Below are 14,601 nucleotides of genomic sequence, written 5' to 3'. Positions count from 1 at the left end.
TAAAGCCATGCAGTGTGGTGGGATGTGGATGTTGTCTTGGAAAAATAGGGCTTTGCAAGAAATGTATTTTTCTCCTGAGTCTGCTCAGACTTTTCGAACTACAAGCCTCCTGTTCTTATACTTGCAGCTTCATAAATTCACTGACGTGCAACCTGTGAAAACACCTTTTAAAGTGTGCAGTGGGTCTCTTCTGCAAAAGGGAAGGAATTGAGTGGGTGGCTGTGCATTACAGTAATCACAATGGTGGCCCCTTTCTCAAAACCATTGTCTTGAAATCTCTGAAATGCTGCTGTATCCCCATCCTTCCCTCTTGCTGCTGTGAATACTGATCAGGGATCAACCGAAACTCTTTTATCCACTATCTGTAGTCTGTTAGGAGACCAGAAATCATTAGTGTGTCCGTGCTGTAGTCTCTATGCATGATACTTTGTTTTCAAGCTGACAACACTTACAGAGATAAGGCACAGTCATGTCTGCTTTCACAGCGCCTGCAATTACTCTGCACTCAACAACCTTAAGCTGACCCAGCGATGCGGCTCGGACACTGAGAAACAAGGAAGGGCCTTTTTTGATCTTTAATTTCAACTTAATGCTTGAGCGTTTGCCCCTGGTGAAGAGCTAAGATGAATCTGCTGTGCGAGCGTGGATATCCACATTATGCAGCCAATTACAGCAATGTTCTGAAAGTGGCCTTGTTTGGTTGAAATGCTAAAGAGCTCTTCACATCTGCCCTTGCCGTCTCTCGTAAACAGGGTCACAACATAAAAGTGCTGTTTTCTCTCTGGGAATCATGGAAGGCATTCAGCTTTTACATTATCTTCACGGTTTGTGCTCTTGTGCATTTAAAAAAGAAGTTTGAGTCGGTTTAAGCAAGGACACCAAACATTTGCGAACAGTCTACCTGAAGCCTGCAGCATCTTCGACTTTAGCTGGAATTTGTTGCTGCTGCTGTGTGAGTACACATCAGATATCTTTGCATGTGGTTCTCCTTCAGGCCAAACCGAAACCCCAAGGAGCTCACTGATGTATTTATTTAAAAAGAAGGATGACGGGAGGGGGTATTTGAAGGTAAAGGTTGGCTTTTTTGAAGGGATTGCTGAGATGGCACTGCCTTGAAATTTATTCTGGTATTCATTACAGCATAGCCAGCTCTCCTCTTAAGCTCCAGGGAAAGGCAACTGTAGCATTCCCATGGAAGCCGGAAGATGATCTCCGAGCTCGTGGTCTGGATTATTTCAGACAAGTCTCCTGTCATTCTGTCAGACCTGCCCACAGAAAGAAAGGCAGAGCGGAGGACAGAAGGACAGACAGAGGCTTAATATCTGGTTTGTAATGCTGCAGCTTTGCAGGCCTCAGGGAAATGCAGCTTTTTATCCAAGATTACGCTCTGGAAAGTAAAATTTTGTTGACACAAGGCAACATTACAACACAGCCGAAATAACTTTATAACTTTACTTTTCAGATAAAGTCACAAAACAGCCTGCTGTAACACTGCCGAGTCTTTCTGAATCTTTTGGACCCAGAACAACAACTCAGTCAAATTCATTGTAGTCCAGTTATAATTCAGTTTAAACAAACACATTATATGATTCACATCAGTTAAGGTTATAATAACAGAGAAAAGAAAACCTCCATCAGGACCAGAACCAGTAAAGATGGCCAATAACTCTAATCCAGGGATTCCTGCTGGGAAAGAAGAGAAAAACAGAGGAATGACAACAAAACCGTCCCATATTTCTACATGGAGAGTAATTAGAGCAGAAAGAAACCCAGTGCATCATGGGACATCTCCCAGCAGCCTCGGCCAATAGCAGCAGGACTAAAGGGATGGATCAGGGTCACCAAGCCAGACCTGCTATAAGATTTATCTGGAAGTTTGAAGATGATCTTAAGGTAGGGAGGGGTCTGATACCTGAAGGTTCTGCTTCCTGAAGCCAAACTGAAGCTGGAAGAGAACAATTCTGGAACAGAACAATAATCAGGAATGACAGTAGGTAAATCTGAAAGTAACAAATCCATGCACTCATCACTCTGAGACAGGATGTTCCTCATTTTGGGAATATTATATATGTGGAAGGAGTTTGTGGAAATCTGTTTTATGTGAGTTAAAGGACAGATCCTGGTCCAGAAAAACTGTTGTACTGGAAGCCAGGTACCATCCATGTCAAACTGGCAATATTAGATCATTTAACCACGTCAGGCATCCTTCCTGGGACTTTCCTGACCTGCTGTTTATATGTATTAATGTGGTAAATCTCAATGATGTTCTCCTTGTAACCTGTTGCTCAATAATCTGCAGGACTCAGGGCTTGCTGGTGAAACGTTTGGAGCGTGGTGGGAAAGCTGAAAAGGAACGTCTCTTCCAGGAGAACGACTGCATCATCAAGATTAATCAGACAGACATTTGCAACCTGCGCTTCGAACAGTAAGCTTTCTTTTCCATGCAAAGCGACTCCGGATGCAGACTGTACTTTTCTCTGCATCTAGAGAACTTTATTTATGTATTTTCCCTCTAGATCCTTTTCTCTTCTTTTTGTCAGGTGTTTTTCTGCTGAAATTAGGGCACATACAGTCAACACCATCCTCATTCTGTCCGCTGAGTGTTAGGTTAGTGGAATGCTTGTGTTTGAACAGTGTTTCTGTTATTAAGCAGAATCTAACCTGCACATCTGCATGATAAAACAGAAATACTACAACCTGTTGGCCTTCCTGTAATTCATGGCTGTGACCTACAGCCTCACCACTGCTTCAGCCTCTGACTCAGAACTGCCCACATTTTTTTCCTGGTCCATTTCCATCGATTCATTGCTGCCCTTCATTTCCTGAGCCTGGCACTCCTCCACTTTCATTTACCCAAAGCTACCTTCCCCATCACATGCATAACGCTGAATGTATGGACTCACGTACAGATAGACCTGTGCTGACGCACGTACATTCTGCGAAGTGGGGCTACTTTTACATGGGATGTTTATTTTTAATTTCAGCTTTTTGATGTTTAATGAAAGATGTTAGCATGCATGATAATTAAATTTCATCAAAAACGGCAAAAACACAGAAAGAAAGGGTCTAAATTACTTCTATTACAGAAGACTGCTATTATTAAATTGTGCCAATATGCAATCAGATCATCCAGGAGACTTTCTGGTGGAAGCTCCTGTCTGTGAATGTAGCCTGTGGGTATGGAGACATCCTCGTTTCCATACAGTCTCGTCATGTAGCCCCCTGGCTAGGCTTATTTAAGTTGTAGCATTTCAACAGTGCCTTGTTCATATCTCGTATCCTTCGCAATCTGCTTTGTGTTGGTAGCTTATTTCTTGTCTCAGTGCCCTGGTTCCTCAGATTTTGCCTGACTGGACAATGCCTAAGCAGGTATAACTGTAATGGGATCAGGTAAGTGATAGCGTTAAGGGTCTTGACTAAGGACCTAGGCTGGATGATCCTTTAATGTCACCTGGGTGTAATGATGCCAAAATGTAATAAATATGACGAGGGGGACTGTTTTAACACAGGCTGCCTTAAACCAGAACATTTAGTGGTCAATTCATGGTTCAGACACTTCTTTGGGTTTTCTATTATTATTTTTCTTTTCTTTTGCTGTTAATTATTTTGCTGGAAAACAGCATGTTGTGCAATAAATAGTTAAACATGTGCATTCAAAGTATAAATTAACTGACTGTCAAATAACAGTATTAAAAGTATAAAACTTGAATTCAGCAGTTTAGCATTTGAAATGACATTTTAGTGAAATTATGATACATTTTAAATATATCTTTTATATTAAATCAGTTTATATTTCCTTTTGCTAAAAAAAAGGAAATTGTATGTATTTTCACAGTTACAAGTTTGTCATGTTAGACACATTACACATGGTCATTTGCCATGTTTTCTGTAATTTTACTACCTATATTTAAAAAATAAGGGTAAAATGTGCAAAATAATACAGAAAAAGCTGTAATTGACAGATTTTTTACCATGTGCATAAATAAAGGTCATACTGTTAAATTACTGTTTAATTATTTATTTTAGCAAAGCGGTTTTCATTATTCGTAAATGCTTCAGTTTATAAACACTTCAGTTTCCTTGCAGACCTTTTGTAAAGTGATAGAGGAGTACACAAGAGTGATGTTTAGCAGCTTTGCGCACTCACCTTCTGCCACCAAACACCCAAATGTTTGTGATTCTGCATGAAAATGAGGCGACTGAGCTAAACTTTCATCCACATCTGCCCCTCCTCGCTCGCTCGTGATTGTGCAACAATTTAAAGTGAGAGTGGAATCTCCTTGGATGGTTTTGCATGGGTAAATATTTTGAGGCACTTAATCTAACAGAATGTAATGATGCATTGATGGGGTAATTTATTATTCAATCAAGCTCGTGTGGAGGCTGATTACTGGCGTGATGACACCGTATATGTGTATGTGGGAACATTTGGGTATAAACGCATGCATGTACACGCACATGCACGCTTACACATCCAATCATCATCCCTCACTGTGAGTATTTGAATGATTTTCGTAAATTACTATAAATATAAAGATGTGAGAGTCCAAATCCTGCAGAAAAGGTTGGCTGTGGTGTGTTTCTTACCTCTGTGACAGTGATTAAATGAAGTGCTGTTTGTTGAGGTGGAAGCAGCTTAGCTGTTTTCATTTGGACAGAATCAGCGTGGTGTGGCTGGTTTGGTAATGGGGGGGGGTCTGAACAAAGAAAACAAGATCATCTGAATCCAGAAACCCCACCAGGCTTCAGGCCTCACATGCCTCTGTGGCCCTCTTCTAGCCAACCTATCTATATGCTAAGCACCACTTGGAAACCAGACTAAACAATACTTGTGTCTGGAGATGATGTTGAGCTCTTGTCTGGGCTTATTTTGCTAATTCGACTCACATGAGACGCAGGATGTGTGTTTGCTATGCTATTTGTAAAGAATATTGTGTGTGGTCTTGTGTTACTTCATGTCTGCAAAGTTTGCATGGTGCATAATTCATCATCTCCAGTCTGGTTGTCCAGTTAACTGATGAGACTCACATAAAAATGAAAATTATGATGTGACAAGACTCCATGTGCACTGTAAAAAATCTGAAAAATAACTTTATTTATTTATTTATCTATATGTGTGTGTATATATATATATATATATATATATATATATATATATATATATATATATATATATATAGATAGATAGAGAGAGAGAGAGAGAGAGAGAGAGAGAGAGCCTCCAAAAGTCTCCAATATCACCAGAAAAAGATTGTAGACTTGTGCTAGTCACTTTTTAAAATTAGAATCGCTTGAGGGGTCTGAAAAATACTAAATACAGCACCCAAGCTCTGACTTGTGCGTTGCTGTAATCAGTGTACCAGAACTTGTGACCTCGCAAACGTTTTGCTTTGCTTGGAACTCAAATGGAGAAAATGTGCGATAGACCTGAGTTCAAATCCCGCAGGTGACATGCAAACACCTTCCACTTGGGTCCTTAGGGAAGACCCTTCTACTGCCTAATCACCTCATCATAAGTGCAATCAAACAGAGAGACATACCGGCTCAGACGTCGCCCAGTCAGTGGGCGGGGCTACACGAAGAGAATGTGGAATATAGGGATACTTCTCTAACCACATCCTACACTGACACTCAAACAACTCGTTGTTCAGTGTTCCAACATCCGCAAATGCCAACTATCACAGTTATAAATTAGAGATACAACACACTAATACTACGACAAGGGGGAACCAGGACGAGATGAGAGCCTGTCAACCCCGACACCAACTAGCAAGAATGCGTGAAGTACCACCAGAATGTCTTCTAGCTAATGTGAACACAGTACTAAGAACAAACCCTACTGAGACCATCAGCAATTAAAACAAACTAAAAGAATAAAGAAGTTAAATAGAAACAGACAACAGAGTGCATGCAGTGGACAAGTTACATCCTGTGTAATATTTTCTCTGTGTTGCACCGTTCAGCCGTCTTTATCGCTTACTCATCTTTATTCTGGCAATTATAGATGATGTCATTTCTGTAGGACTGGCTCAGCGATTAGCTGTGCTAACCTCAACCATCACTATCACCTTACAGTACACCATGGCTTTCCTTCTATCTTTATATCCACCAAACATGATAGTACATCACGGTGCATGTGTCTCTTATCACGTTAAAGCTAATTTATTTCTGTCTGCGTGACCTTCCTGCTCTTTCTGACTCCTGTCTTCCTTCCTCCCTCCCTCTCTGCTGTACCACCTGCAGAGCCCAGAACATCTTCCGCCAGGCGATGCGTTCCCCACTCATCCTTTTCCACATTGTTCCTGCGGCCATGAAGAAGCAGTACGACCTGCTTTCAGCCCAGAGCGAGTTCAGTCCATCCCAGACAAACCGGGTCCGTTTCAGCCAAGACTCACAGCACTCAGGGGACAGATCGAGTCAGGCATCCAGATCTGGACCGCAGCCTGGCCTCAACCACAAGTGGGTTTTATCACTTGTTTTGCTTTCTTTAGAAATGATTCCCCCTACAGAACAAAACTACACATTCTGGATGTGAATCACATGTGAAACAAATATAAACCTCATGTGAAACACATGTGATTTACATGTGGAGCACGTGAAAATGTTCCAAAACCACATATTTGCACATTTGGACCATGTGTGCATGTACACCAAGACAAACTGGGAACTGTGTCTTTTCCTGCAGCCACCAGGGTCCCCTCGCAGGAAGCACCCCAGAGCCGACTCGACGGTTTGCCACTCCCCAGCTCTTGATCTCCAGGACCTCCTCTACCTCCTCTCCGACCCTACAGCGTAGGATAAGCTCAAACCCGCCCATCAGTTCCTGCTTGAAGAAAAAAGGCAACAGAGTCAACATCCAGCTAAAGAAAGGTAAAAATCTGCAGACAGATAGCTGTGTGGCTCTGAAAGTAAAAATCTGTTAGCATCTTTTTATAACAGAGGTTTGTAATAAATGAAAGATTCTCATTCACATGTTCACATCACATGATAACGTGAAGCTTTTTAAAGCTCTTGGGTGATTTCCCAAGAAGTCGGATACGCTGTAAGACTAAGTTTAGTCCTGTTTCTATTGTTTATCAGCAGCTGGGGAACCATGCTACTGATCCAAAGATATTCCAGCATCAAAGTCTGGAAAGGGTCCTGGGTCTTTTGTTCGAGTTTGTACACTACTGTTCAAAAGTTTGGGGTCACTTCCCTATTGAATCCCATGGCAAAGTGACCCCAAACTTTTGAACGGTAGTGTATATTTAAAACAGAACAGATCTTGCAGCATGAAGAGTTCACACTATCTTTTAAAGTTTGATTAGTCGGAACCGGTCAGGCTACATTGCCATGACTGAAATTTTAAACCATTCAGCTGATAGAAGTGGCTGGTTTGTTTAGTGGACTTTGTAAGACCTTGAATATTGGAGCTGTTTTGCTTCCCAGCCCTCCTTTACGTCCATTCTGTTTGGCAAAGTTTTCTGAGCTCTTTCCGCTCATTTGCTGCACAGTGTGTCTGTCCACTAAAAGACAGAGAGGACATCACAGGTTGGACATGTCCAGGGTGTGTTAGTCCTCCTGTCCACCAGAAGGCAGCATTTCAATCTGCTTTTGGTGGATTTTGATCACTCCCACAACGTCTCCTCTTCCTCAGCAACCAAATCCGTCACATTGTCATGTAATTTTTTTATTTTGATTGATGTGGTGCATTTTTCCACCAATAGGAAAGGAGCTTTTCATTTTTTTATTCTCAATTGCAGCACTTTCCTTAGAATTGTGACGGTAATGTACACAGACAAAACACATTTTATTTTAATCATAACTCTGGTTTTACTAGTTTATAATCAGCATAAAATCTTGTTTATAGTTTAAAGTCCATACTGGAGACAGAAGTTAGATGTGGTTGCGTCCTGCTTCTACATTGTCTTAAATCGGATGTGATATCTGGACACGTCGGTGTCTATGTCGACCCCAGAGGGTTAAGTTAGACCAAGTTGGGGAAATATTGGTGGAAATCTATGTCTAGTGTGATGCCAGTAGTCTTGTTTATTTTCACCAGCCACATGGTTTCATGGTCTAACTCAGTGGTTCCCAAACGTTTCTGCAGGGCTTCCCTTGTCATCGACAACAAAAATGTCCAGTAAATGTAAAAGTTTCAATAATGTTCTTGAACTTTCCCAGATTAAACAAAGGGACAAATGAGGAGTTTTCCTTATTTCTAAGGTATTATGCTAATATTTTACTGGTCTGACCCACTTGACATCATATTGTGCTGAATGTGGCCTCTGAAATGAAAGAATTTTGACGCCTCAGATTGAGACGATGCTAATCTTGTTTGTGTGCAGAAGCCATGATAAAGTTTCCATCCGCGCCCCATCCTCGTAACATTCCTCATTCATCAACACATCACTGTCAGCAAGCTGACAGACCGATCGACATCCTGCTAAAGAGACACGCAGGAAAAGTAGGTCATGATGAACTATCAGAGGTGCTGACAGCTCTGTGAAATGAACAGCAACTTCCACATGAATATTAATCACCGCCGCAAAAAACATCCGAACCACACGATGCCACGTTCCAGCAGACAGGTTGGTTATATGTGCCGTGTGAGAAATGGATCATCTAATACCTGTTTGTAGCAGCGCCTCTCAATTTTTAAATATTCTGTCAGAGGTTTGCCAAACACACACACACACCGTGATTCATATGTGAAAAGCATTTTTGGGTTTTATTCAGCAGATTTGAGTCTGGTCAGCAGGAAAGGTCAGACCTGACGTCCTCTTACGTACCTGTTATTGTATTTGCTTCCCTCTTTTGGGTATGATTCATATTCATTCAGTGTACCTTAAAGGTCAGCTTTTAAAACTAAAATAAATGGCTCTGCACGGCTGATATCTGAAGGATTTTCTCAAGGTAAAGCTGTTAAATGTTAAATTTCAATTCAGTCTCATCCAAAAGGCTCATATCATTATCTCTCATGAACATAATTTATGGGTCATTCTCCAACTATTTGGTTGGAAAAATCTAATATTTATATACATATTTTGATATATTTTACTTTCCCATTATGTGTAGAAACAGCTTCTGATAGTGGTTGTAATGAAATTATCATTATTATTATCATTATTATCTATCTATCTATCTATCTATCTATCTATCTATCTATCTATCTATCTATCTATCTATCTATCTATCTATCTATCTATCTATCTATCTATATATATATATATATATATATATATATATTTATTTATTTTTTTACCAGTTTTTTACCTTGTCCTGTCCAGCATGGTAGAGGCAGAATGATGGTCTGGCTGCTGTGTTGTGCCAAACAAAATAACTTTGCCAAGGGGAGCTATGGACATAGGGCTCCTCTTGATAATTTAAGCTTAAAGTTTTTTTTCTCATTTTTATTTGTCTATTGCCGATTTGACATTTTTATGCTGGCCCTGACAAGAGGTTTTGGGGGGCGGGGGTATAAGGTAACAACATCAGCTGTTCAATCATAGCAAAAAAAACACAGCCACCCGGCTGCTGCACCTGGAAGGAAACAAACAACAACATCTTTAAGAAAACAAATCTGACAATCATCAGAAGCAGCTATAAAGAAGACAGACAGGCTTTAGAAAAAAAAATCTGTCATAACAACAAAAACATCAGCAACACAAAGAAAAACATGAACATTACTGCAGCTGTTGGTGATTAAACCCACAACATGACACAGCGACTGTCTCAGCATGCAGGTTTAGTGAATAACAGGAATGAATAATGATCTGTGATGGTGCAAATACGACCGGGCCACTACAAAGATCAGAGCCATCCCAGGGGCCCCGGGGGCTCAGGAGACCAGCCGCCCCCCAAGAGTATGTTTCCCAGCCAGCCCGTCACCGGGATGACCATGCATCCACCCAGAGGGTAGCAGAGGAAGTGATGACATTGAGTGGTGGAAACGACGTGACAGAGAATTTCTGAACAACGTTCACTTTTAACCATGTCGTCACTTTTTTATAAATAAAAGTAAACTGGTGGTATTTGAAGTCAGTGGTTCCCAACCTGGGGTCCCTGGACAATTAAGGAGTCCGGGGCTTTGTCTGTTCAGAGCCTGTGAGATTTAAATGAAGCCCATGTCCACACAGAGGCCAGTATACTACATGCTGGTAATTAGCTTAACTTTGGTTTTATTAAAGGAAAGGTGTCAGCCAGGATGTATCATTCATGGTGACAAACAGCTGATTAAAGAATTAAACAAAGCATGGCTTCACCACGTGATGGGTGGGGGATCCACAGCTTTTTGGTAGTTGCATAAAGAGGGTCCTCAGGAAAAAAGGTTGGAAACCACTGGTTTAAGTGACACAATGCATATAAAACACATGCATTGTACTTTCCACTAAACAAAGTGATGGAAACAACTGTTGTGGAACATTTGTTAAAAATCCCATGATGTGTTAGCATGCCAATATGTCATGTTAGTTTTATACTTAGCATTAAATAAACTCAAAATACACAATTCAAAATTCTTTCTTTCTACTTTATAGTAGCTTTTTGGAAATGACGACCAATAACACCTACTCTTTGTTTTGCAAAGACTTACCTTAATTTTTTCTTGGTTCGCTCCCTTCTATGAGGCTAACTCTGCTCTGCTGCTATGTCACACGACACTTCCAGTGGTTGCAAGTATGCAACAATTTTTTTAAAATAGTTTTTTGTTTGGTGGAAAGGACTGGTGCTCTTTTTATGAAAAATACATAGAATATTATCATATCTTACAAACCAATAAAGTTACTATTAGATTAAAGTAGCATTTATATAATATATAAAGACATCTTGTACATTTGTCTTAATTCTGTTGTGCAAACTTTAACCACCCTGAACTTGAAGTTATTTTACAACCTATTGACCTGCCTTTGATCCAGAAACACTGTTTGGTCGAAACATCTGGTGCACATCACAGAACATGATTATTTCTAAAACAGTTCTTTATTTAGATGTCCTACAGTTTGTGCTGCATCCTGTGCATAATCATTTATTTCTCTCTGCCTCTTTTGGTTCCAAACCAGCCTGTAATCTGTCCATAATTTACAAGACTGGCTTAAAAGTCCACATGCACTTATCCACAGCACTCTATTTTGGTTCATAGCTGTGATTCTATATTTAGTGAGAGGGACATTTTTTCATTTTTACTTGGCAGGAAAACTGACTGAGACACACCCTGAGGGCAAACTGAAGAAAAAAAAAGCCTAAATCGAAGCAAATATGTTTTTATTAACAGAAAGAAAATCCAAAAAAGTTTGAATCTTAAATGATTTTAATTTGTATTTTTACTCTGTTTGCTGGATTCTGTCCTTTAAATTAATTTTTAAATGGCAAGATAAAGAATGAGTTTCTTTTTGTTATATCTGGAGAAAAAAATATTTAATTATACAGAATCTGTGTAATTCTTAACTTATGAACATTTAGTTGATTTAGTCGTCCATATTCATGGAATTGCAACAGATATATATATATATATATATATATATATATTACAGAACTTTATTGATGGCGTCTTCTCCAGACCAGTTTGCTCAGTATGCAAACTGGTGTCAACCGTGGCCTGCAGGGATGGTGTCTTTGATGTGTGATAATACTATTCTCTTAAAGAACTTCATTATCACAGGTGTACGGGCATATGGAAGGTAGTCGTCCAGGCAGAGGGACACTGGTGGTAACTTTAAAGCAGGTGATGACTGCAAGTAGCAGGATGTGAGAGTATGCAGCAGATTCAGCAACCCTGCTAAGTGTTGTTTAATCAAGACCTTCACAATTCTGGGCCTGTCATCACGAAGCAGACCTTCCATCTTTGACCTTCATCATGTTTGTTGGCATGAAATAAAAAGAAAAACCATCAACTTTGGTTAGAAAAACAATTTTTAACTATATTCATTTGATTTCTCCTGTTCTAGATACAGAGGGTCTTGGATTTAGCATCACATCCAGGGATGTCCCCATTGGTGGGAGTGCTCCCATTTATATCAAGAACATCCTTCCACGGGGGGCGGCCATCCAAGATGGCCGACTGAAAGCTGGGGACCGGCTGCTGGAGGTGGGGCAGAGCTTTCATTAAGTTGTTTTCCTCCATCCTTCCATCCACCCTTTTTCTGCTCCTGCTTTCTATCCCAGCTGGAAAAATACTGTGATTACATTTCAATCAGTCTAAGATGAAAACGTGCTATTTCATTTTAGCTCCAAGTGGCTCAGAGAGCAGTGGAGGACATGTTGTCTGTAGGTGGTTCAGACCGGTTTTATCACAGATTGCATGGAACTGCTCTACTTTTATTTCAGCCTGCATGGGTTTGCTTATTTTACTATTATGACTGCGTGTGTGCAGGTAGGCGGAGTGGACGTAAATGGGAAGAGCCAGGAAGAAGTGGTGGCCCTTCTCCGAGCCACACCCATGGGAGGGACTGTGAACCTGGTGGTGATTCGTCAGGAGGACCCCCTGCTGCCCCGAGAAGTGGTCAGTACTGAGCAAGGACCTCGTCTTACAATCTTCTCCCCTTTAGGAATAAGAAAAAATATGTTCAACAGTTCCTTCTCATAACACCTTCTGTAGTCTTTCCACCATCTCTACAAGCTTCCCTATTAGGCTGATTCTCTCTAACAGTCTGATGAACCAGTCAAATAAGAATTTTATTTTATTTTATAAGATTCGTTTATAAATATATATTTTTAATTCAGGCATTAGGTGACCCAAAAAGACTAAGAAGGACAAAATCCAGTTACCATTTCTGCACCATTTGTTTCAATAATTTATGATAATATCATTTGTTTCAGTAATTCAGTAACATTGAAGATTAAAGAATTACCACAGCATGATTCTACATTCAGGATATAATATCAGTGTTGCATCAACTTTATAATTTTTCTGTAAATTTCACCTGAAAGGTAAATATCTTAAAATTTTTGCGAGTAGTTTATTTTGGTTCTTTGTTGGTCTAAATAGTTAGAATAAATCTTAAATGCAATCCAATCCAAAGGTCTGGATTTAGCAGGTTATTTTTTTTTCCTTAAACCACAAAAAACCCCAAGAAAACAAGTTATTCCAACTTTGAATTGCAACTTTGATTTGATGCTGTTGATCAAGCTGCTGATTAATATGAAAACAAACACCACATCCACATTTTTACCTTCATTGTTGTTTCAGTTTCAGCTGCATTAACAGGATTCTGTAGTCTGTGGAGAAGTTCACGTAACATATTTCGACCCATATTTTATGCACATATCAGGTTTTTAGAACTAAAATAATCTGCACAGACATGGACGCACAAACAATGCTTCCAAAGAAAACAGGAAGGTGTGATGAACATAAAGATATATGCACACACAGGCACAGATTCTACATCCATGAATAGATTCTATCACATGCAGACAGGCAGCATCAGCTGAGTCGCACCACAACATGCATGCAGCAACGCTTTGAAATGATGATGCAAACAGAAATTTGGCTTTGATCATATTCAAGCACCGACTCTGAAAAGCACACAGTCGTTCTCAGTTACACAGCTTCCACATGCAGGGTGACTTTGGCTGTCGCGCAACAGATGGCGAGGCTACTGCCCTCCTCCAGCCTGCGCTTCGCGGCTTTGACAGCAGACTCGGGCGTCACGGCACCATGGCAGGCCGAGAGCACCTGATGCCAACCTCACTTCTTCCCGCAACACTCAGCCTGGTGCTCAGGCTGTTAACCCCGTCGTAGTGGCTCAGTCTAAAGCATAGCGGCCTCCCGGGACACATTTTTACTCCGTTCCTACTGGTAGAAGACTTAGAGCTGTTATTGCATTAATGATTGTAAGAATCCTCTTCAAATCCTGCAGAATGCACCATTAATTTTAAAACTGTCTGTATTTTGGTGGCTGTGCTGTCGGCATCAAACTGTCACTTGCAGGTTTGTCAGATTAACAGGCTCTCGCACCAAAATCTCCCAGAACTTGGCTCTGACTGAAGGGATGCACCAAGCTAATTCATGCAGCCTTGACAGCAGCTGAATGATGCCGGGAGGGGTGTTAAAAAATGCACGGCTGCCTCTGGCTTGTCTACTCATGAGTGGTGAAGTATGTGAGGTTGATGGCTGAGCGTCTGAGGCATGCAAAAAATATATAACAGTCATGGGAACAGTGTCTAATGATCCATGTTTCTTAACCTAAAAGGCACCATGTCTCTCTTTCTGTGGAATATTAACATTTTTTTTTATTTTTACTTATTTAATTTCTCTTTTAAAACAATGTCACAACACCCTGCAGTGCTTTCACAAATCTCAATAATCCCTACAAGTGTGTTCATAAAAATCAGATTAGGAGGCCGATGCTTTATCGCTGACAGTTATTGCAAATAAAGCATAGTGGAAAAGCACGGTGGGTAATTGCCTGCTCTGTCACACACTCTGCAAAAGTGAGTGAGTGTTTGCATACATATACACTACACGCTGCATTGCTTTCACACACATAAATCCACACCCATGCATGAGCGTTAACTGGCTGTCATTCACATAATTGCCTCAGTGACAATGCGATGATATTTTAAAATTGCAGCATGACTGACAACACACGCACACACACACGGTTCAGTCATGAAAGACAAATA

At 40.4% G+C, this 14,601-nt stretch overlaps 1 protein-coding gene across 2 annotated transcripts in view; it reads left to right on the top strand.

Moving 5' to 3' along the window:
• Positions 1–14,601, top strand: part of LOC121629118 (partitioning defective 3 homolog) — a 432,758-nt gene that overhangs the window by 214,655 nt on the left and 203,502 nt on the right. For both annotated transcript variants that reach the window (XM_041968670.1, XM_041968671.1), the window contains exons 8-12: positions 2,300–2,425; positions 6,244–6,459; positions 6,686–6,870; positions 11,925–12,064; positions 12,350–12,478. In XM_041968670.1, the coding sequence (XP_041824604.1) occupies positions 2,300–2,425; positions 6,244–6,459; positions 6,686–6,870; positions 11,925–12,064; positions 12,350–12,478 (796 nt within the window). The remainder of the gene's footprint in view (positions 1–2,299; positions 2,426–6,243; positions 6,460–6,685; positions 6,871–11,924; positions 12,065–12,349; positions 12,479–14,601) is intronic.

Source organism: Melanotaenia boesemani, chromosome 18, assembly GCF_017639745.1.
Source record: "Melanotaenia boesemani isolate fMelBoe1 chromosome 18, fMelBoe1.pri, whole genome shotgun sequence".
Taxonomy (NCBI): domain Eukaryota; kingdom Metazoa; phylum Chordata; class Actinopteri; order Atheriniformes; family Melanotaeniidae; genus Melanotaenia; species Melanotaenia boesemani.
Note: the sequence above shows the minus strand (reverse complement) of the source record. Positions and strands in the feature narration are given on the sequence as shown.